Source organism: Cornus florida, unplaced genomic scaffold, assembly GCF_030987335.1.
Source record: "Cornus florida cultivar Cherokee Brave unplaced genomic scaffold, ASM3098733v1 CherokeeBrave_3.0.0_Hap2_Chr03, whole genome shotgun sequence".
Lineage (NCBI taxonomy): Eukaryota > Viridiplantae > Streptophyta > Magnoliopsida > Cornales > Cornaceae > Cornus > Cornus florida.
In genome coordinates, this window is record NW_026775573.1 from 1645274 (window position 1) to 1668107 (window position 22834).

At 36.3% G+C, this 22834-nt stretch overlaps 1 protein-coding gene across 2 annotated transcripts; it reads right to left on the reverse strand.

Annotated features, from left to right (window-relative positions):
• Positions 1-707: 707 nt before the first annotated feature.
• LOC132298967 (uncharacterized) lies at positions 708-19957 on the reverse strand. 2 transcript variants are annotated; one of them, XM_059795359.1, is made up of 11 exons: positions 19695-19957; positions 18910-19060; positions 18702-18800; positions 18187-18398; positions 15735-15931; positions 15421-15526; positions 15000-15319; positions 9326-9751; positions 5908-5989; positions 4210-5781; positions 708-1396 (listed from the first exon to the last, which is right to left on the reverse strand). In XM_059795359.1, the coding sequence occupies exons 2-11, from the start codon at positions 18975-18977 to the stop codon at positions 1236-1238; spliced, it is 3243 nt and encodes a 1080-aa protein (XP_059651342.1). In that variant the 5' UTR covers positions 18978-19060; positions 19695-19957; the 3' UTR covers positions 708-1235. The 2 variants fall into 2 exon arrangements, with proteins under 2 accessions (XP_059651342.1, XP_059651341.1); XM_059795358.1 differs by having other exon boundaries at positions 18910-19237.
• Between the last annotated feature and the right edge of the window lie 2877 nt (positions 19958-22834).

Below are 22834 nucleotides of genomic sequence, written 5' to 3' on the forward strand. Positions count from 1 at the left end.
TCTCTCTCTCTCTCCCTCCCTCTGCTTCTAGCAGTTTGGAATCACGCTTTATTATTATTATTATTATTATTTATCATTAAATGGCGCTCTCTCTCTCACACACACACACACACAAAATGCATTTTCATCGGACGGCCCTCCCTAACACAAAAAGTGTGGCCCTCTCAAAAAAAAAAAATAGATAAATAGTGTTGGGTATGCACACCAGATAATAGTTAATCCAAACAAAAGAATTGGAATTGTAGCTCAATTCTATATGAATTCCAAATTCGTCCAAATAATGGATTTAGAATTGGAATAGACTGTGTTTGGCGGCATGAGAAAACTTTAATTCAATTTATCCAATTCCATGCCTGCAAACATAGCTGAATTCTAATTTCATTCCTGCAAACATAGCCTTAGAATTCCAATTCTGTGCAGCCCAAAGCACCCTATTTAAAATCAGCATGGACAGAATTCCAAAATGAACATCTGTTTGTGCCGATTGATTCTGCCTGTTATGTGATTCATCTATTTTCATCCTCCTTGATTATATCCCCTTGTGAATGGAATCGACCACATGAATTCTTTTATTACTATTATTATTATTATTATTATTATTATTATTATTTTTTCCTACAAATGGCCACTAATAGTGAATTTTAAAAAAAATAAAATGTTGGAACGTGAAAAGGCATTTAAGCATTTCAGTACTAACTACACAAAAATAAGGATAAGGAACTCAAAAAGGGCTACTTTTATGTCATCTTCGCCAAATGGGCAGAATATAAAGCGCAATAGGAATAGCACTTACAGACACCAGTAAACACTGAACAAAACATTATTGCACGGAAGAGATAAAAACAATACGCTACATTCCTGTCAGATAGATATCTGCAATCATCCGAACATGAAGATGCTTGAAGCCCTGCATGGCCAACTGAGTGGAATAAAAATGCTCTTGCAACGCAGTTCAATGCTACCATACACTATAGTGCTTACTGTTGAGCCAAAGAAAGCTCCAACCATATCATGCATGGCACGAGCAAAATGTTCTGATAGAACTCTCTTTTTCTTCTTTTCTTCAATTTTTTTTTTTTTTTTTTTTTTCCAGTTTCTTCTGAAAACGACAAACAAAAGCAAAATACGAAATTGTGTAACCAAAACAATAATTTACACCAGTTCCACTCTGTCCTTCCTACAATAAGCAAACTACACCTGACCTCCAATCCAGACGCAGAGATGGAAATAGACGACTATCTATACCGAAAACCCATGTCAAGCTCGTGGCCATACATCCCCTGGCTACGGCCGGGGGCTGCTAAAGGATGTATCTGTTTGGAATTTGCCCTTAGTTCCATCTCCATAAGCCTTTGGAATGCTTCTGGATGATTGCTTCCGACACTAGCATCAGGAGCTGAAAAGAAAATGAGATACATTACATAGTTTCATAAATAAACATATAATGGACATCAGAAAAGACAACAATAGGAGACACGCTTTACTCAAAACAACAGGGGACACACTTACTGATCAAATAGATTATAGCCATCTCTAAATACTAGTAAGGCAAGTACTACCACCTGCTCTAAACACTACATATTGTCATATGCCACACAAGTAAATTAGCTCATCTCTAAAGGGGCTTCACCACCACTCCAACACAATGTAACCACATAAGCTGGACTCCTACTTAAAATGATATGAAATGAAGCAAAGCATAAGACCAACATTACTCCTATAATTACAATATATTAAATATTTCTGGCAAATTAACAGGAGCAAATGAGAAACACATGGTAAAAATGTGTAGGATATGCATATAATACCCGTAGGTGCGTATAAATAACAAATACTTCCGTTTGTTGTACATATTCAAACCTAACCAATATTAACTTTTTAGTTGAATCGTATAATACCCGTGTTCTTTTAAAAGATTTTGATTGCCTTTAATCATCTTATTATAACAAATAAAGGATTTAAATAGTGTACAAAATAAAACCAATATCTTTCTTAACTATTAATTTCATTATCCTAGTCATCACGAAAGTTAATGTTTAATATCTCATAAGCCAATTAGTATATAATACTATATGTTAACTCCAAGGTTTCAAGCCAAGGGCATCTTGGTAATTTTGATGATAACCTATTAATGTGGGAATCTGGTAGTTTACTTGTCTACATCTTGTGACATGACCAAGGCACTGCAAGTGCCAAAATATCTAGTGTTGGCAGCTCAACGTCTACGTGTTTCCACAAGACGTCCACCCCATGTGAGTTGGCAAATCTCATGAAATGCCAACAAGAGTTCTATGTTCTACATGTAAGGATACGATGCTTACACCTTAATGTCCTGCAAGTGCCGACTTTTCAGTGCCTTGAGGACAAGGCGTCTACCAGTAAAGAGAAGACAGTCTTCAAGGAAACTATCTACTTGTATCACACTTTTTACGAACCTATTTCCAAACAATCTCACAATTACTCTTTAACGGATATATTTTCAGCTGAGACCATAAATAGGAGGTCCCCTCCACCGTTTGGGGTAACTTATGAAAATTTTGAGCTTTTGGGCAAAAACTTTTCAAAGAGCTTTTTGAGACATAGATTTAAAACTTTTCAAAAGGCAAAAAAAAAATATTTTGCCTTTTGCAATCTCAAGTCTCCTACACTCCATTGAAAATCAAAGAGATATTCTCTAGAAATTGGGGTTTCAGCACTTGCTTCATCTATTACTATAGAGAAAGAGAACTTTCATTATATATCAATCTTTTGAGAGATCATTGTGGTGAGCTTCTCATTGTAAAATCAATTCAGAAAAGGGACACCATTGTTGTGCTATAACTTCATATATATCTTTGAGAGAGAATGTACAGAAGGTTGGTGTAACCTTCTTGAAGTCTAGGTGAGACATGCTCGTTTAGCAAGTACATCTCGCGGAGCACTGTAAGGGCCGTCTTCCACCCGTGAAGGAGAGCCAGATACTAGATTTGGGAATCCACAAGATGTGCTCTTGAGGCGTGGATGTAGGCAGGGTAGCCAAACCACGTAAATCCTTGGTGTTCTTGAGTTTGCATCTCTGTAACTCTATCTCTTCATCTTTTGAGCTTTGCATTCTCTACTATGCATTACAACTACTATATTCTGTTTACAAACCAAGCTTTTGAGCTAAATAGAAAAGCTATCCCCTCTTCAGTCATTGTTTGGGCAACACTATATACAGGATTTTTTAAATTTTAAAAAAAAAAAATGTAATGAATCAATTTAACTATATAATTATACATATTTTCAAAAACTTATAACAATATTTGAGATATAAGATTTGTTTTTTCGGTTAGTATAAAATAGGATATCTGAACAAGTAAATATGCGACTCTTATATCTTTTTACAATAGTTTCTTATAACTGTGAACTAATTTATCACTCTTTTAATTTAGTTGAATATTGAGAGATTAAAAAATAAAAATAGAAAAATAGAAAATAATATCGTATTATGTATACAACAACTAATATATATGAGTGCTACTGTGTTTTTTTATCCCAATTTTTTTATAAGCATCCGTATCATACTTGTCTATGTATATACGTGTCTATGTTTGCCATTTACCCTTTTTTATGCCGGATTTTTAATCCTATTTTTCAAGAAAAGTTGTATTAAACCCACACGTATTAAGTACCCTTTTGCTCATCCCGTATTTTACACACTATGTAGAGACATCAACATAGATTGCTAATTTCAGCAGCCCAGATTAGTTCATCAACCAGTCTGTCCTGACAGCCGACTGAAGCAGAAAAGATAAAACCGCACTCAGGTGCTTCCATGCTTAAGAGTTTACCGAACCAAGTGAACTTAGAACTCATGTTTTAAATAAGCTAAAACTTTAGTCACTAGATAAGAAATTGATGGAACTAAATGACTACGGAATCCTAAAGTAGAGCATCACATAATGCAAGAAAACTTCGGCATCCTTAGCTTAAACTTCAACAATCAAGGAGTGGAACAAATAGGTCTAACTGTATGAAAGTTAACATAGGTTTGAACCAATAGTGATCACATCAGCAGAGACTGGGCACGACACAAAAAATTATTGATAGAACTTCCATGTGCTGCAAAGTGATGAATTTTCTTACTGATATGAATTTAGATCACTAATCACTAGGATATGGAATTCATCCAGCAAAGAGCATTGTAGAAAAGGCATACAGAATATAGAAAAGCACTGAGATTTTTACCTGGCAGTTGCATTCCAAGGCCACCAAAATTTGGTTGCTGGTGACCAAAAGGAAACCCTTGTATTGTGTTTGGTTCCTGCATCAAACCAACTGCCTGCTTGCTGGATTGAGGAGGGAGTGGAGCACCCCTCGGAAATTCCCGTAGTAGGTGAGGTGGGGGGAAACTGCCTGACATTTGCATCTGCTGTAACATAGGATGCTGACTAAGAGGATCAAACCCCATTAACCCTGTGGTCGAGTGATGGAAAGGAGGGCGAAGCATATTTGCAGGAAATGGATGATTGGGTGCAGCATCATGACGGATGATGCTCTCCGGAGCCATGAACTTCATCTGGGAATTAACATGAGCAGGGTGAGAATCTAATGGATGGAATGATGGCCTCCCATGATTCATCTGAGGACGAAATTGTGGAGAAGATTCTGGGGCATGAAGACTGCGGTATGGATTCTCAGGCTCCATCATATCGTAAGGAACATGAACAAAAGGTTGACCTTCCAGACCTACCATAGATCGTTCATCTTTGAGAATCGTATTAAGAGCGGCAAGTTTCTCAGCTACGATAGCTGGTGTGTTAGAGGATAACAACTCACCTATAGTTGAATTTACAGTGGGCATAATTATAGCATGTGAAGATTTAACAGGATCGCCAACTGTAATCAAGCTCTCCTCTTCAGGTAACTGAATTTCAATTGCCTTGTCAAAGCCACCATGTTTAGATGGTACTTCAGTTCGGATATTTGATTGGTCCACTTCAATTTGAGGATCATTAAAGCCTAACCAATTTTCAATTTTATCCGGCTTGGTTTTCTGTCTATGATCTGATGCCAAAACATTGCTTTCATAGCCCGCCCTGTTGTGTCCAATATCACCAACTGAAGAAGGAAAGAGACCATCATTTAACACATCAATTCTTGCAGAACCAGCTGAGCCCCTTTGCACAGAGACTGGTGCTTCAGCTGACTGCAGCTCCTTCATGAAAGCAGTTCCAAAAAGTGTTTCAAGAGTCAGGGTCTTCCCTGAATTGTGAATATTTTCAGAATTTGCCCCTATTGGGATGTCATTCTCACTGCCAATATTTTCTACATCAAAGAGATGCAGTCTGTCTGAGGATTCAGTGTCAAGAGTGGGAGGTGGTGTCACATCTTTCAGGCCAGTTCCCTTCTGTAACAAGGAAAGGAGGTGTTGTGATGCCTGATTGTCAATATCTGCTTTTGGCTGCTCAATCTTTGAACCAGTAACAGTCCAGCCTTGTACAGGCTGCTGCGAAGTTGTACTATTTTCAGTGAACTCGGACAGAATTGTCTGTTCAAGGTCTTCGCATGTAAGAACTGAAGGAATCGCCTCTTGTTTACTACAAATGTTCAACTGCTCAGATATCTCAGTTGTGGCGGATGTTATATTAGATACCATATTCCTGTTGCTAAATTCAGAGCTCTGGAAAGGAAAATCTGGTGGAATTTGCTGGGTAGCTATCACATCAGTTACTTGGGATCCACCCTTCCCACCACCACCAATTAAAGAAAGCAGATCACTAGACCTACCAGATGAAAGTTCATCTGCTGGCTTATTTTCTGCAATGAGACAAAGAAGAATTAAGTTAGAAACAACTCAAATTAGATAGTTAAAAAAATAAGCAAAGAAACTTGAAGCTTAATACCACCATAAAATTCTAATAAATAATATATATGCATATCTACCATCTTCAAGAAACCAATGAGCAAACTTGGAAGACTGGACAGTACTCGGGCTCCATGTTTCATCTGGTTTACTATCATGACGCTGAGCCAAAAAAAAATGATAAAAGGTGTCAAATTATAATGTAAAGAACTTTGCAGCGACACATCAGATACAAACATTGTTCTAAATTTACACTCTTTTCTTAGAAACATAAGCCAAAAAAAATATCCTCACCATCTTCTTCATGCGAATCTAGTATGAATAAACTAGCAGCAGACAATCTGAATGCATTTTCAGCAGACAGAGAGAGAGAGAGTCGGATAATTAAAGTTCAATCACTCAAGCCTCATTTTCAATAGCTTTGATCAGTGGAAATCATTAAAGGATTGTCCCAGTCTATTTGATGTGGCATAACTTGAGCTTAGGACCATCAGCCACTAGGACAGATCACTGTATGGCATACTTGATTTACATTGGTTCAACATGGTGTGATTTCATTAGATATTGGATTATATTGCCACAGATTTATTCACATATGATATGATTGCATTAGCTCCTGTGCTTTATTCATTTTAAGATGGAACACTCTATTTAGTCAATGGAACTCGATGAATAAGAATGTACTGTGGGTTGAGTACCCAAATCCATCAGGCCACACCAGGTGGAATCCGATTACATTCACCGAGAGATGTCAATAAATACCACATGTCAAAGTAAAATGAAGAACCTTATGAACAATCAAATTGCTTGTTTTAAATCACCAATAGTCAGGAGCCATCAGATGGTGGATCTGAATTAAAGTTACTAGAAAACAACATCCAAACAATCTACATTCCAGACCATGTTCAACAAACTCTTCCATAATGAAACACCAAATACAGCAATTTATTATTTTCTTAATAATTCCGCTAAATATCCTTTTTTTCTTCTAATAAGGCTTATTGATGACTAGAGTTTTAATACTACATTTCTTAGCATTCCATCGCATATCAAGAGCTCAATGCAAATATGCTGCACGTTTTAGTAACTTCTTCAAATGACATACAAAATGCTTAAAAAGTAATATATACATATACATATAGGTAAAGTGCAAAAAAAAAAATCCCATAATATACCGAATGTGAAAATACCCCCCTGGTGTTAAAAAAAAAAAAAACCCTGTATTGAGCAAATAAGGACATTTTTGTCAATTGAAGACTGAAATACCTAAAATGCCCTTACAATAAAATAAATTTAAAAAAAAAAAACATTGATTTCAGTTTTTAAGGGTACCTTAGGGGTATTTTGGGGTTTTATAATAAAATTTTGACAGTCAACAGATATTAGGGTGCAATTTGCACATATTTTCAAATGTTAGGGATTTATTAGGTTTTTTTTTTTTTTTTTGCACATTTTTTATATGACGGGGTTATTTTTTTTGCACTTTACCCTATATTTATCACAAACATATATACACATACCTCATTTATGAAAAAAAAATATACATAAACATACTATAAGGCAAGATCAAATTACACATTGTTCAATAAAAAATATTCTTACACCCCACAATAGCTCTCTGTAGGGTGCATCTTTATTTACGTGTATTTAATTGTCCCATTGGCATTTCACTCTAAACTCAAGCTATATTCTAATAGTTTATGAAGAAAAATGCGAGTTCACGGATTTGACACCTAGCCATATCCTACCAAGTTATTAAAGTGTGTGCAGACAAACACAATATAAGTACCTAATGTAATGGTGGCTTGACAAAACATGTCACCAACAAGAAGTTATCAAGGGGTTTTATATGAGTGCACGCCTGTCTGCAGACGCATACCATGTTCTCTTACTTTCCCATTCTGCATGCCAAATTTATCCATAATCCATATAACATTCCGAATCTCATTTTGCTGCTCACATTCACATGATTTTGACTAGGGTCCGTTAGTTGGCAGTTCGCATATTTGCCAAAGTTGGTAAGGCATGATTTCAAATTTCAACAGTGTGGAATAAATATTTTGATGCTAATATGGCTTGATTTTAATGGTTTTAATGCTTTTCTGGCGTTCACATATCACATATCACATATATATTATTCTCTGCAAAACATTGAGTTGGGACATACAGGACAGAAACCAAACCCAATAACTGGAAAGTTGGAGTTGATAATGTTTGATGTAAGAGGCCCCTTTAAAGAGACACATAAGACAGTGAGCTACAGTATATACAAGGCTATTGTATGTTCATATAAGTGATCCAAATATAAATATATTTCAGGCTCCATGTGTCAGATTTAACAGATCCCAACCTGAAAGAGACATGCAATACACGTATTGGAAAAAAATCGTATGTTTCACAATATTTATTCAACCAAGTAACATCAAATGATGGTGCAAGGAAGCTTGCATGGGCAGCTCAGCTGGTAAGGCCATTGGGGGTACTCCCCTTAGGTTGCTGGTTCGTCTCACATAAGGTGAAGGCTGGGTTTAAATGATGCACGTGGTTTGTGGGCGATTGCGTGCATTCGGAGTATTCAAACCATCCGAAAAGCCAAATAGTTAGCGGATGGATTGATTTTGCCAACTACAAAAAAACAAAAAACAAAAAAACCAAAAAGAAAAAAAGGAGGTGGTGCAAGGAGGAACGAGGAACCAATATCATAGACAGAAGTTCCTAACAGTGAAAAAGAGTAGCAATTATATTTCAGTTCATCGAATAAAACCGACACAGCAGCCACCAAAAATTAATGTTTTTGCAAAGTGCGAACAAATGAAACTTAATATGCAACTCTTTATGCAGACACGCACTAGATTATGTAAAGAGTGAAACAACATTAAGGAAAAATTGATGTCATGAGTAGCAATACAAGTTCAAAGGTAGAGGTAGAGAGCTGGATGTGATCAATTTGGGGCTTGAGGAATGTGGAACCATTATCATAGCGGGAATTCCTAATGGTGAAACAATAGCAGCTCTATTTCAGACATAGACACACACCAACGCACAAAAATCCAGTAAATTAGCTTGGAAACATTATTGGGAAGGCAGCTACACAGTTATATAACAGTGAAGTTTTCTTTCCAACTTTAGTTCCACCACTAAGTAATAACCTCAAATATATTGCTAACAAAGAAAAATGAAAATAAATTGTCAGCATTCTGGAATTTAAGAACACAGAGATGTTAATGATTCTGAAGAATATATATATATATTTTTTATAAGTTAATTGCAAGTTATCAATAGGAGAACTAGAAAAAGTCAGAATACTAGTGATCAGTCTTATGTTCATATACATATGACAACAACAACATGAATGACATCGTGTTTCACAACGTCTGGTCCTGTTCAAGATCTTAAGTTGCACTATTTACAATTTACTTTTAAAAATTTGTAGTGTTTGAACAGAGTGGAGATTAAAGGGCAGCTATAAAGAAAATGCTCCCAAAGAACAATAATTACCTCAATGACACCCGAGGAGCCACCAATATTCACTGTTAAAGCACCGCCAAAAAGCTTTTCTAGGATTGATGTTGAATGATCCTGATTGGAATCACCAAGAAATTTATGCCCTGTCACCTTCTCAGCATCAACTTCAATTACTTCACCAATATTCAGGCTTTCATGGGCTTCTGAAACACTAGAAGTTTGGTAAAGTTTATCATCTATGCCAAGTTTCTTGTTAGAAACTTGCAAAGCTGATGAATAATTCACATCCCTTTCATCCTTGTTTACAAATGGTGAAAGAAGACTCCTATTTTCTTGAGCCTTCTCACTCAAATCCAGTCCCTTGGCTGAATTTATCTCCTCGTGATTATCAAGAGTCCCATTTTGCACAGGATTGGTTTTTGAATGTGAAAGATTTTCCTCAATTTCAGGTCCCCCAACCTGTATAAACATAAACACAATTGTGCTTAATAAACGAAACAGAAGAATGCATACAACATTTACTTAATTTGATCTACTTGGGTCAGCCACTACTAAACCATCTTCCAGCATATTAATTCAACAACAGGCGAACTTCATAGCAATTAAACATTCTAATAACAATATGTAAATTGTGCAGTGTCAAGCCTTCTACCCACTACCCCCTAATTATTTTGTTACAGGTATTGCCACCCTTTACTTCTCCCCCATCCAGATGTCCGGGTCTTCTACTTCTCTCCTCTGTGTACCGTCAACCCCACTCCTCTAACATGCTCTGTCCACCCCCCAAAACATGTTTGCCTTTTCCCTTCAGCAATTTTTAAATAAAACCCTCCACCCATCTTTCTGTTTGTGTGTTCAGTTCAGTCTCTTCTTCTTTCAGTCTTTCACATAAGAATTATAAGAAAATTATATGATACTACAGAAGAAATCAAAATCATTTTAATTATTCTGCAAATGCTTTCCTCACAAGTCACAACTAATGTTCAATTATGAACTAGTTATTATCTTAGATCATAAATGTGCTCAACCTTTTTTCCTTTCTTTTTTTACAAAGAAAAGACAAGTCAAATAACACCTCAGCGGCAAAACAAACACGACATTGCCTACTAAGCCAGTGTTACAAATGTGGAATTCAGATATCTAGTTTGGTGATCAAATTTCGATCAGCACTCGCCTTACCCGTGCCATGAACCACACTCATAAGAATAAGACGTTCAACACCCTAAAACACGTATAATTGAGAAAATCGGAATATCAGTGCCTTGGGTAAATGCCTACCTTTGGGAGACTCTTACTGAACGAGTATCAAACCTGTCCTCTTCGCTTCCCAAGATATTTAGGGACAAGGGCCTTCTCGGCCACCGCTTGCTGACGACGGAATGTATTATCAATTAAAGGGTCCTCGCGTTGGACTTAGTTGGAAAGGTAGGTGTCCAACATGTCCCTTGCTTCGTTACCACCCTCCCTATTGGCCAAAAGAAAATTCCATGTTTGCCTTGTAAACAAGTAACATATATGTTGGAAAATATTCCCCTCCCCGTTCGACTCTCTCTTTAAAGTGCTTGGGTATCTTTTCCCAATTGCATATAATTCAAAGAAGAAGAACGTCTGTATTAAGAACTGCAACTGACTTTTTTTCCCTTGAAGAATAAAAATGCCAATACCATACCTACCAAAAGAACTTGAAACTAGAGAAACTCGTGTCAGAAATTGTTCCCTCCACGCCACTGTCTTGTGTTGGCACCTGAGCCCAATCTACCACGTGTCTTCTAAATAGTAATGCACATGACACTTGCCATCCCACTATGTGACACCACTATGACAACCCATGTGACACATCACCAATCTGCCAGGCCGTATTCTCCAGAGGACAACTCTCCATTCTCTTAATAATTAAGGTGCATCTCCATAGACGCGGTTCTCTGAGACTGCAATATGTATCAAATCTCTATATTCTTCATTGATGATGGTCCCTTGGTCAACAAAACAATGCCTCAACCTTAAAACCTGACAAATGGGTTTGAGTCACTCACTAGGGCTATCTCTGAATAACTAAAACTAATCACACCTCCTCAAATATGTATGAACTTTTACAAAAATTATATGTCACAAAATAATCTAATAATCTAATATGTCACCCAATTAGTTTACAAAATAATCTAATAGAAGACAAGACAGCCCCCACAAATATTAGAAAGCACAAGAAGATATGCTTCAACTTGTTAACCTCTAAAAGTATACCTTTTCCTGGCTCGCGTACCTTTCACACAAAAAACACCACCAAAGGCAAAAAGAGGACTTCCACACACTTTCAAACTCTAGACAACATCAGCAGCAAGAACTATGGGAAGCGGTGAAAGAACAAGAGCATATGTATCCACCACTACCTAACCACCTAGGCTCGATTTAGCATCTTCTAACTTCTTGTACGTGTACTGTCCTTCATGGGCTTGGATACTGGCATGGGTGCAAAGAGTGTTGTATCCTCGAAACTCCAGATCTCATAATATGAAAACTTGACTCAAAAGTTCAAAATGTATCTAAAAATTGGATACAATCACATAAACACATTCTGCACATTCAAATACATTATATGTTCTATAATATTATATCATATAATATTATTGTTATTTATGTGCATCTGGTAGAATTGAAGGAAGGTGGTACGAGGGAGGAGAGGAGGGATGGAGTAAGTTTCCATTGTTTGGTACAAAGGAAAGTTGGTGGGAAGGGAAGCATGGATGAGGCATCCCCCTGCGCCCCCAAAGAGAAGATAAGTATGGTATATTATGTAAACTGACACTATTATCCCCCATCAATTTTTGAAAAATTATACAATGAGGGTAACAGTAGTAAAAAAGATATATATAAAATACCTCCTTCCCTTCCCTCTTACAAAACAGTGGAAGGTGTCACCTCCTTCTACTCCCTCCCACTCAGCCAAACAAAAAGACAGAAGGGCACCTTCCCTTCCCTAGGGATGTCTCATCCATCCTTCCTACCTTCATTCCCACTCATTTTTCCATCCTTCTTAATAAACCAAGTATCAAGGATGTACTTGATTAGTTTAAATTTAGTGGGATGTTATGGAAGGGAAGGGGTTTCTATACATCTGTCAACATGAGAAGCATGAAGCCCTTCTCTACTATCAGATTCAAACTTTATCTCTCTTTCCATAATTATTTGTGATTAAAATGACTGATTTAGGTTCATACCCATTCCCATGTAGAGTGTTGGCAATACGGGTGCCATTGCGTGAAGACGAGAGTCCATGTAACATTGAACATGCAGCACCTGCCAAAGATAAACAGTTCATTTTCATTGTATTATCAATTTTTTAATTTTCCCAAGTGTAAACATCCATTTAAAGTAGGTCACCCTCAGAAGTACTTATATATCAAATCACATTCCAAAAAGTCCAAAACTTTCTCCAAACCCTTTCCTAGAAGAACCTTATAAAAGGTCCAAACCTCAAATTTCCGCCCTTTTATCACTTCCCAACTTAAGGAATCCTATCAACTCAATACTATAGACATAGAATAAGCCAAAAGATAACCTCCTCTAACTCCCAATCCTGAAGTGTCCTGCAAAATCTGGGATAGCAAATAGTCTCCCATAATTGCCACCTAAGCCTCTCCTTCTTAGCTGCTACTTTAGAGAGGTTCAGGAATCTTGTACATAAGAACACTCCCCACAGTCATAGCAAAAGGTAGACTCTCACCATTATCCACAATAAACATGATTTTCTTCAAAAACTTCCAAACCTTAATGATAGTTTTCCACCAAAGCCTCACAAACATAGAACAGTCCCTTCTCCTACTATTCCTCTCCTCTACATACCTCCACAACCACTTCACAGTAATGCTTGATTAAACTATTCAAATGCCTAAACCTTCACCAGAGTTGAGAGAAGAAATCAATTACCAATCCACAGATAAACTTGTTTACACTCCATTATACATAGAAATCTTAATAGAGGCAACTCCCTCCAATAGATTGGGTTGAAGTCAACACAATAAAGTTCAAGTAACCTAGCTAAGCAAGGTCTGGTGGGCTTCCTCAATTACCAATGCAACCTTCTTCTTTTTTCTTTTTTTGATAAGTAAAATTTCATAAAAGACACTCAAAAGGGGAGCGCTCCCAAATACATCAAAAGATGCCCTAGGCGCCACTATAATTTCAAGCTATCCACAAATTCCAAAAGATCCCCCAATGATATACAATTAGACCAATTAACCCAAAAAAATATAGAAGACAGTATGTTGTATTTGAGAGACCAAATAGGAGATTCCTCTCCTTCAGAAGACCTCCTATTCCTCTCTAGCCACAAACGCCACCATAAACAAAGGGGGGTGGTGGCCATTCATGCATCCCTAGCTCGGCTCTCCACTCTACACCCTCTCCAAGCCTCCAACATGTCAACCATAGAAGCGGGTGACACCCAACTCATACCAACATAGGTGGATTGGACAATCTGGATAGTGAACCAAGTGGAGGCAGTCATCCATGCACGAAATATTAGATCCTCGTGCTATTCATGTATCACTCACTACATTGTGTTTACTAGTTGTACATACACAAATTGGAGTTCTTACTGTACTTGTTTGCATAATTGAACAGTTATCTTCCAAGTATCAACGGCCAATGGCACATTTCCCTCTTCCGCTATTGAATTAGAAAGCTGAGTGGATGAAGCTGCTAAAAAGGACTCAAGTCCAGCACTTCTATAAGAACCTCTAGAACAGAAGAAACTTGGTGCAGCGAAGGTGGACAAGTAGGAAATTATTCTTAAAAACTTTTAAAGTTCAATAAAAGTTCCAAGAATCTATAATTCAGCAACAACATTACATGCAATACTGAGGCAGAGGATGAGAAATACACAATGAAAGATGTTTCTGATTAAAAGGCTGAGAGAAAAATGAGAACAGTGTGTTAAACCAAATATCATATTAATAGCCCACAACAAAAGAGGCCTAAAAAGAATTGAGTTTATCCCTAACTCATCCTTTTTAATTCACTCTAGCAAAATCAGGAATGGGTATCGTGAATGTAAAACTCCAAAGGAAAATCAAAACAATTGGATAAGAATTGGAAAAAAAGAAAACCAAAGTATACCTTATTCAATACTTCATGAATTTGGACAAGTAGGAAATTATTCTTAAAAACTTTTAAAGTTCAATAAAAGTTCCAAGAATCTATAATTCAGCAACAACATTACATGCAATACTGAGGCAGAGGATGAGAAATACACAATGAAAGATGTTTCTGATTAAAAGGATGAGAGAAAAATGAGAGCACCGTGTTAAACCAAATATCATATTAATAGCCAACAACAAAAGAGGCCTAAAAAGAATTGAGTTTATCCCTAACTCATCCTTTTTAATTCACTCTAGCAAATTCAGGAATCGGTATCGTGAATGTAAAACTCCAAAGGAAAATCAAAACAATTGGATAAGAATTGGAAAAAAAGAAAACCAAAGTAGACCTTATCCAATATTTCATGAATTCATGAGCCTGCGGCCCCTTGTCAACAAATTAGTTTACAAAAATGTTTTAAATTAAGCGGCTGTTACGGAACAATAATGGTAGGTATAACATTGCAGCCATTACCATTACTTAAAACCATGGTTGGGAGAAAAAGGGATGTGCCTATGAGCAACCAATTTCTAAATAAGAAACATATCATAGGGAAGTGATAGAAGTTTACCTCTGCTGGACCGGTGTGGATTAAAGATTTCATTCCAGAATTCCCATCCAAAATCGTGCTTGTGAAACCTGGGGGTACAAGGGGTCTGGATGCAGGAGTTCGCGAGGGAAAAGAAGATTTGCCAGAATCATTATTTAAAACCTGTAGCATCTCAGGTTCATCTGATTCAACATTTTTATTCAAAAGTCCCTTTTCATCTTTGGTATCCTCCAGCAATGCAGAAAATTCTGAGACGGGGTCATTTTTTTGATTGTCTGGCTTCAATTTCTGCTTCTCTTGAAGTGCTTTTTGTTGTTCCTTCCTCATCAACTCAAATGAAGCTGAGAAAAAAGTTCTACTGAAATTCAATTGACCAAAAAATCAAGTACTAGCATAAACAGTACAAAAGTAAACTATACAGTGCTGGTGAAAGAAACATTACCTCTCCTCCTTCTTTCTTCTTCTTCTCTGTCCTGACTTGTACAGTCAGTAGAACCAAATGTTTCATCATTAAATGAGTCAGTGTCTCTACGTGAGTGAGGTCCAGCCTGAAGAAATTTTTTTGGTGGGGGGGGGGAATCATGAGTAGGATCAGTTCAATAGCATATCCATTGAGTTTGAATCTCCTAGAACAAGGTTCAAATATGACACTGGCATTTGACTTGCTTGAGCATCAAAGCTTTACTAGAGTATTGGCATAATGAACTGATGATTTTTCATGAAGTCACCAGAAAAATAAACAAGTCCAAAACTGACCTTATAGGGGCGAGGAGGATGATATGGCTCATTACTTCTATTGAGCTGGTAATTATCTCCTGCTCGAACCTTTGAAGTCGAAACCCCTGGAGCAGCATATCCAGATGGTCTTGGAAAAGAACCACTCCCAAGAAGCCCATCGTGCTCAGAACTTTGCCAAGACCGTCGAGGTTGGTTGCCGTAACGCCTTCCAGAATCTGCATGGTCAATAAAAGCCAATACTCGATTCGTGACATACAGAACTAGAAACCAAAAGTGCAGAGTGGGAGCAAAAGCAAGAGACTGATAATTCTAAAAAAACAACAATTGAAGCACGTCTATAAGCATCTATGGCTAAATAGTGTAATTATCATGTGTGGTCCATTAATCGAGGGTGCTAGGAGGGGTGGACTGGTAACAGACCTAATCTTTGGCATTATCCACACAAATTGGTTGCTATCATAATTTATGAGTATATGAGTTATGTCTTTCTTGTTTCATCATACGAACATTATAATTTCAAATGCATACATAAATGCTCTTTTGTATACAGATATAAAATAATAATTAGTGACAAGACGTCAGCATAACAACATTTAGAATATAGATCAGTCACTGTTGTGTCCTCTGATGGTGGGGATTAAAGTCTCATTCATAAGTTGTAGGTGAATTTTTGTAAAAGTAACACAATGGGCAAAATGAGAACTTCTGAATTTAAGGCATATGATATCTACAAGGCAACAATTATGTTCCTTCTTGCAAATTGGCTTCATAATTCCATGTTGTCTTAGCCCATCATTCTAGCATGGGCTCCCAATGATTAGGTGGTTAATGCTCTGCTCTCAATCACCTGAGCTGCTTTGTATGTCTAATTCCATTCAGAATGGCAGTTGGCCACCCTCGATTATCTAGTTCCCTTTTAGGGCTTTCACCCATTTCTCCCTTAAAAACATCGCATACTTACAATGGACCATTGTTGCTTTGGATACTGCATCTCTACAGCCCATGTAACATCTGATGCTCATCTCACCAACACCGCCTGTATTCCTTGCCTTATCCCATTTTTTTCTTTTCTTAGTTGGTACTCACACAAACATGCTTCACTAAGGCTTGAACCCCTGACCTCCCTTTGGGAAGTAAGGGCCTGCCACCTGATACCGCTAGGCCATTGGCCCGTTGGTGCCTTATCCCATTTATAACTTGAATCCCCGAACTCTTTCACACAAATTACATCCTGCCTATTATCCACTTTCCATACACTAGATTTATTTCACATAATTACGAAATAAGTATAATTCTAAGCAGGGGCGGATCCAGGAATTTGGTTCAGGGGGGGTATATTAACACTGACAAAATAAAATTTTTTCAAACTGGCCGAAAATATAATAGTGTAACAACAGAGCATTAGAATAAGTGAATAAAAAATGAATAAGAAGAGAAAAAAGAAAAAGAAGGTTATTGCACATATATTTTGCATGAATGCAAGAAAAAATAATTTTTTAAGAAGAAAAATGAATTTTTTAAGAAGAAAATAATATAAAAAGAAAAAAATATGAGAAAATTTTGAAGGAAAAAATTGGTTTTAATTGTAGAAAGAGAATGCAAAAGTTTTTGAAGATGACAAAAAGAAATTTGAAGAATGAGAAGGAAAATGAATAAAGAATTAAGGACGTTTTTAGAAATAGATAATTTTATGGGAGATAATTTATAAATTTTACGGGGCGTTTTATAAATATTTACAAATTATACGCATAGAATAAAATAAAATAAAATTTAGTAGATTTAGGGGTAGAGGGGCCATTTTATTTATTTTTTTTGGGGGGGGGGGGGGGGGCATTTTATCAATTTTTACAAATTTATGTATTAAATATATATATATATCTATATCTAGTGAGGCAGTATGGGCAGGGGGGGGAGCTGCCCCCCCGGGCACATGTTGTCTCCGCCCCTGATTCTAAGTAGACATTTATAGCAGATTACTAACTAATTCAGGTTTTAAATGGAAAGCCTGACATTGACATTGTGTAATTCCACCATGTCTCATACGATTTTGCAAAATACATTGTTGCAAAATGATGCAAATTTTTCCCTTCACCATGGTGGCCATAACAATTAAGATCGCCAAAATGTGGTCCTAGCTACCCTATACCACAATGTATACATCAGCGTTTAAATTACTTGTACATTCGACAGTTGAAAGTTCAAATGGCCACTAGCATCACTCGGTTGGAGCTCTTATGAAATAAACAAGCTATAAGCTATTGCCAAGAATTAATTATTGCTCACAGCCCCGAAGTCGTAGTAGAAAAGCATAAATATAAGCAGATGGATAAATTCAAATGTATACATGTATCGTATAAGTATATATCAGAAGCTAAACAAAAACAATATCTCAGACAAAATAATTCACATGAAGGGCCATCTATCCATACAAAAGATATAATTTGAAGTGAAAAATTATTTTCAAACTAACCCGAATCCCGATCAGAATGTGAATCACCATCTCTATCATTCTGTACAGAAGAACGACTATCCCACCTTCCATAAACACCCCGAGAAAAACTAATTGAATCCCCTCTAGTAGGTGGGGATGATCCATATTCGTTACGCCTGAAACCTTGCAGTGGCAAACTGCCAGGAATTCTTTGCCGATCTTGTATGCCTCGGAAGGAATCCTCAAATTCACTAATTTATATGAAGAAAAAAATCAAGATTAAAACATGCCATAATGCAAGAAAGGGAAGATGCAGCATTAACCATGACCACGCAAGGCAATGCTACAAATTGGAAGGCATACTCCTGTATAAAAGGTTTCACACTATAAACCCCAAGGGTTTGGCTCAAGTGGATATGAACTTGGCCCTGGTGCCTCATGAAGCATCAGGTCTAAGGTTCGAATCCTCTTGGGCGCAAATAATTCCTTGAGGGGAAGATGTGTGGATTACGGAGACACATATCACTCAAAAGGAAAGGGATCATGCATCTTACCTTAGTATTGATTGGTCAAACCCACTAGGTAAGCTTTTGCAAATTTCCAATTCACTTAATGATAAAAGAAAATTTCTTGTATATGAAATTTTCGAATGCCTGATTCATCAAAACAACGTCATCATTGAATAAGAAAATCAAAACTATAAAAAATAAATAGGAATACCAATTCAAATGTACAAAATAGAATAAAAAGCAAATTAATTACTTTTGAGACTCGCAAATTGTTTCAGAGGGCTTATCTGGTGAGCTTTGATCTTCATTTTCGAAGCTCATACTGCAGCACTTGGTAAAAGATAACTTCTTCACTTAGCCAAGAAAAGCAGAGAATGAATCTGACTTCAACCACACAAAGCCACCTCCACAAAGCAATACCCAGAATATGTTTTAGCACTTGTGTCACAAATTATGCTCGTCTACAGATATTCTAATTACAAATCCCTCGAAAAGCTATTTAGCGTCGTAAACCAGTGTAGTAAACCAGTAGTATCGTTCGATTAAGGCAATCCAAAATAGCAAACATGTCCACCCAGTATCTGTCAATCACCCATTAATTCATGTTAACTCGACGCTAAATCTCGGCTAATATGTATCGCACAGACTAAACCACTCAATTTACAAGCTAAAAATTTCGGCTGTTCATGCTCTGATCCAGCTCAATCTTTATAAAATCCAAACCATGCAAACATTGAATAGCATGCCAGCTCTCATTGATTAAATTGCGCAAATATCATTGACGGCTATTGACCCTTTTCGTCAAAATCCATGCTCGGATCACACATATAAACATCAATTTATCATTTTACGTTTGCCCTAACCTGAACTCCATTTCCGAAACATCCACTACGTTAATAGCTAAATTATCAATAGAATTTCTTAGATTCTATTATATAAATAACGCTTCTTATAAGCTTTGAATGAGAGTAATAATAGGTTCGCTTCTTTCTGATCTAATCAAATCTATAACTAGGGTTTGCGAAGCAGAGGAACTACCTGGATCAGATAAGCAGGGAGAACCAGCCGAACGTGTTCGTTGTATGTCAGATTAGGGTTTTGATCTTTGCCATTTTTGCTCTCTATACGGTGGATCGAGTTTTGAGCGAGAGATCGTTAGATGTTTGCAGAGAGATGTAGAGAGAGACTGTTAAGGGCGGAGAGGTCTCTCTTCCAGTAGCAGAAACAAAGCGGAGATATGACGTTGTCTACCATTACACACCGAGAGAAAACAACGATGGGAGATGGAGTTCGTTTCACGCGCTTTTTTCGTTCGTGTTTGACACTATTTTATTGAAAAATAACTAAATAAATAAATGAAGAAAAATAGTGATAAATATTTGTAAATAGCAAAGTACAAAAAAGACCCTCCCTGTATCCACATTGTGCATTCATTTTTTCGTGTAAGCCGAAGTATTTTCAAGTGTTGCAAACTAGCCTTTAAAAATTGGCATTAGCACATTTTTATTTGACTCCCAAGAATTCTAAAATATCATTTTCCTCATTTCTATGCCCCCATCATATCCAATATGTTGTCTATAAACGCGTAATATACATATTTACTCTCTCCTCTCTGTGTCCTACTCCTAAGTATGTGGGATAGGAATAAATATTTGGTGTCCGAAAAAGTGAATTGGCTCATTGGAATATGTATAACTAAGAAAAACTTGGTTCACGGTGCCCTAAGCATATCCAATACCTTCTCAACTCTGTTTCTCCGTCTCTCCCTTTCGATCAACTCTCTTTCTCTTGTTATATAATGTTAGGCATGTAAAGCAAAATCACATTTCTTCAAGCTCAGCAAATTGTAGCCCCCATTCCAATGTTAAAAAAAAAAAAACAAAAAGTTTCGTAGACTAATTACACTTTTAGACCTCTTATACCATGGCAGAAGATTGTATAGTGTGCAAAATACATGACAAACTAGTTGTTGAGAATCTTGGCTCATATTTCTATTGGAATTAGGTTTTTATATTTTGAATTGTTTTGTTATAGTAATTTCTTGGAGAGGCAAGTTGGGCTCTAAGAAATTGTAATAACTTTTTATAAATGGATAGTTAAGGTTTTGTTGAAAGGTATGAGTGGAAAAACTTGTAAGTTCGTAAGGGACAGTCTTGTAAGCTGTCGGTTAATGGGTGGGGAGAGAGAGTCAGGTTTTGTAGTTAATTCTATACAAACTGTGGAGTGCATAATTTTCTTATTCATGAACATAAATTTAGAGTTAAGTGAACCATGTAAATGGTGTGCAACTTGGCATGGGTTGGAGACTTAACTTGGGTTCAGTCTGTATACAAAAATCTTCTGCCCAAGCAAACAGCATACCTCCAATAAAAATTTCAAACACACTATCAACTAGGTTACCATACACTTGTGATATAACTTAGTTATAAATAAATATATCATTTCTGGACTCGGGATGGGCTTCATATAATATCAACCCAAACTCAAATCGAATTTAATTTTGGCTCAAAATATCTAGCCCAGACCCATACTGAGGGTAGAAAAACATTGTCCAAGCCCTAAAAAATTCGGATTAATTTGGGTTGGGCCCGCCCAAGTTGCAGCCCTATGCTCGCTTATTTCACTTCCTCTTCGCCCTAACACTAGTATGATTTTCATATGTGAGCGGATGATGAAGATTCTAATTACTAAAAAAAATTCGTTTTGGATCTTACATCAAATGTTAGGAGGAAGGCTATATGTTCATATAAATTCAATATTGGATAATGAAAGAGTAAAGGAATTGGAGAACATAGTATCAACAATGTAAATGCAACTAGAGGGGGAAAATTTGTGAAATTCAATGTAATCTAAAGACAATCGGAGGAGAAAACTACGAAAGTGAGTGTATTGAGACAACAGCAACATGATACTAAAGATAAATTGGTTCAATGGTAAACTTGTTTATTTTCTACCTGGTTTTTCAATTTTTAAAGTTCCGCGTGTTGAACTTTGGTTTGTAAACTTGTGTACCACAATGTGAGTAGTTTACTTTATTGAACTAGCTATATTTTTTATTTCTTTTCGTGAATATGATTTTAGCTAAATGAAAATTTAACTGTTCATTTTGAGCACTCAAAATCATAATCAGATAAGTACCTAGTAAAGAGTTTTGTTATCGATTCTCCTGATTTGAGTGAGAAGTTTACCATATTGAACTCGCTATGTTTTTTCTTTCTTTCCTTTAATATGATTTTAGCTAAAGGAAAAATTAATTGTTCATTTTGAGCACTCAAAACCACAATCCGATAAATACCTAATAAAGTTTTGTTGTCGATTCTCCTGATTTAAGAATTAGTGATTCTGATAACACCTAGAAAAGAGTTTTGTTATTTTTAAAAGTGGGCAAGAGTCATTGTTTGATTCTATTTATTGGAGTAATTAAAAAAAATCTATTGATTTTTATAGCATTACTCTCAATAGAAATACAATAATTACAAATCCAATACAATAAGGTTGTATTAGGTGGCATGAAATTAGAACCTTGAAATTGAAACTTTGTAAAATTTAATAAAATTTACGTAGTTATTTTTCTCTAATTCCAACTAATTATAATTTTAATTTTAAAATTTCAATTTCACATCGTCGCACATAACCTAAAATTTTTATAACATTACTCCCAATTAACATAATTACAAATCCAATATGACAAGACTATGTCTAAACACAAGTAATAGGAATACAACCACGCAAGAATCGAACAAACCAACTCTATCATCCATGGACCTTTGCATTAACACAGCCACTGCCAACCAGTTGCACCAGCACCAACACCAACACCAACACCAATAAAGCCATCCATGGAACTTTATTGCACAGTTCGTAACAAAAGGATGAGATGGTGCCAGGCCATGCAAGTCGATCTTTGTTTTTAACAAAATGGAACTAATCAAATATATTGTAATGTCACATTAATATTGATAAAAATATATATATATATTCAAAACAAAAATGAATAAATTACAAATGTAAGTACTTTTTAATAATTTTGTGACAGCCCTGTAAATTCCTCTCATAAATTCTTTTACTATCGAATTTCATTTTGAGTTTAAACTTGGATTTATTTAATTAAAATTCAAAAATGAAAGTGTAAACTTGGATTTATTTAATTACAATTAAATAATGTAAGACAACAATGC

Coding starts and splice junctions, on each gene's coding strand:
- LOC132298967 (XM_059795359.1), bottom strand. CDS start 18,977: ATGAGCTTCGAAAATGAAGATCAAAGCTCACCAGATAAGCCCTCTGAA. Junction 15,527..15,734: donor ATCCTCCTCGCCCCTATAAG/GTCAGTTTTGGA, acceptor AAATTTCTTCAG/GCTGGACCTCACTCACGTAG. Junction 5,782..5,907: donor TCATTGGTTTCTTGAAGATG/GTAGATATGCAT, acceptor GTCTCATTGCAG/AAAATAAGCCAGCAGATGAA.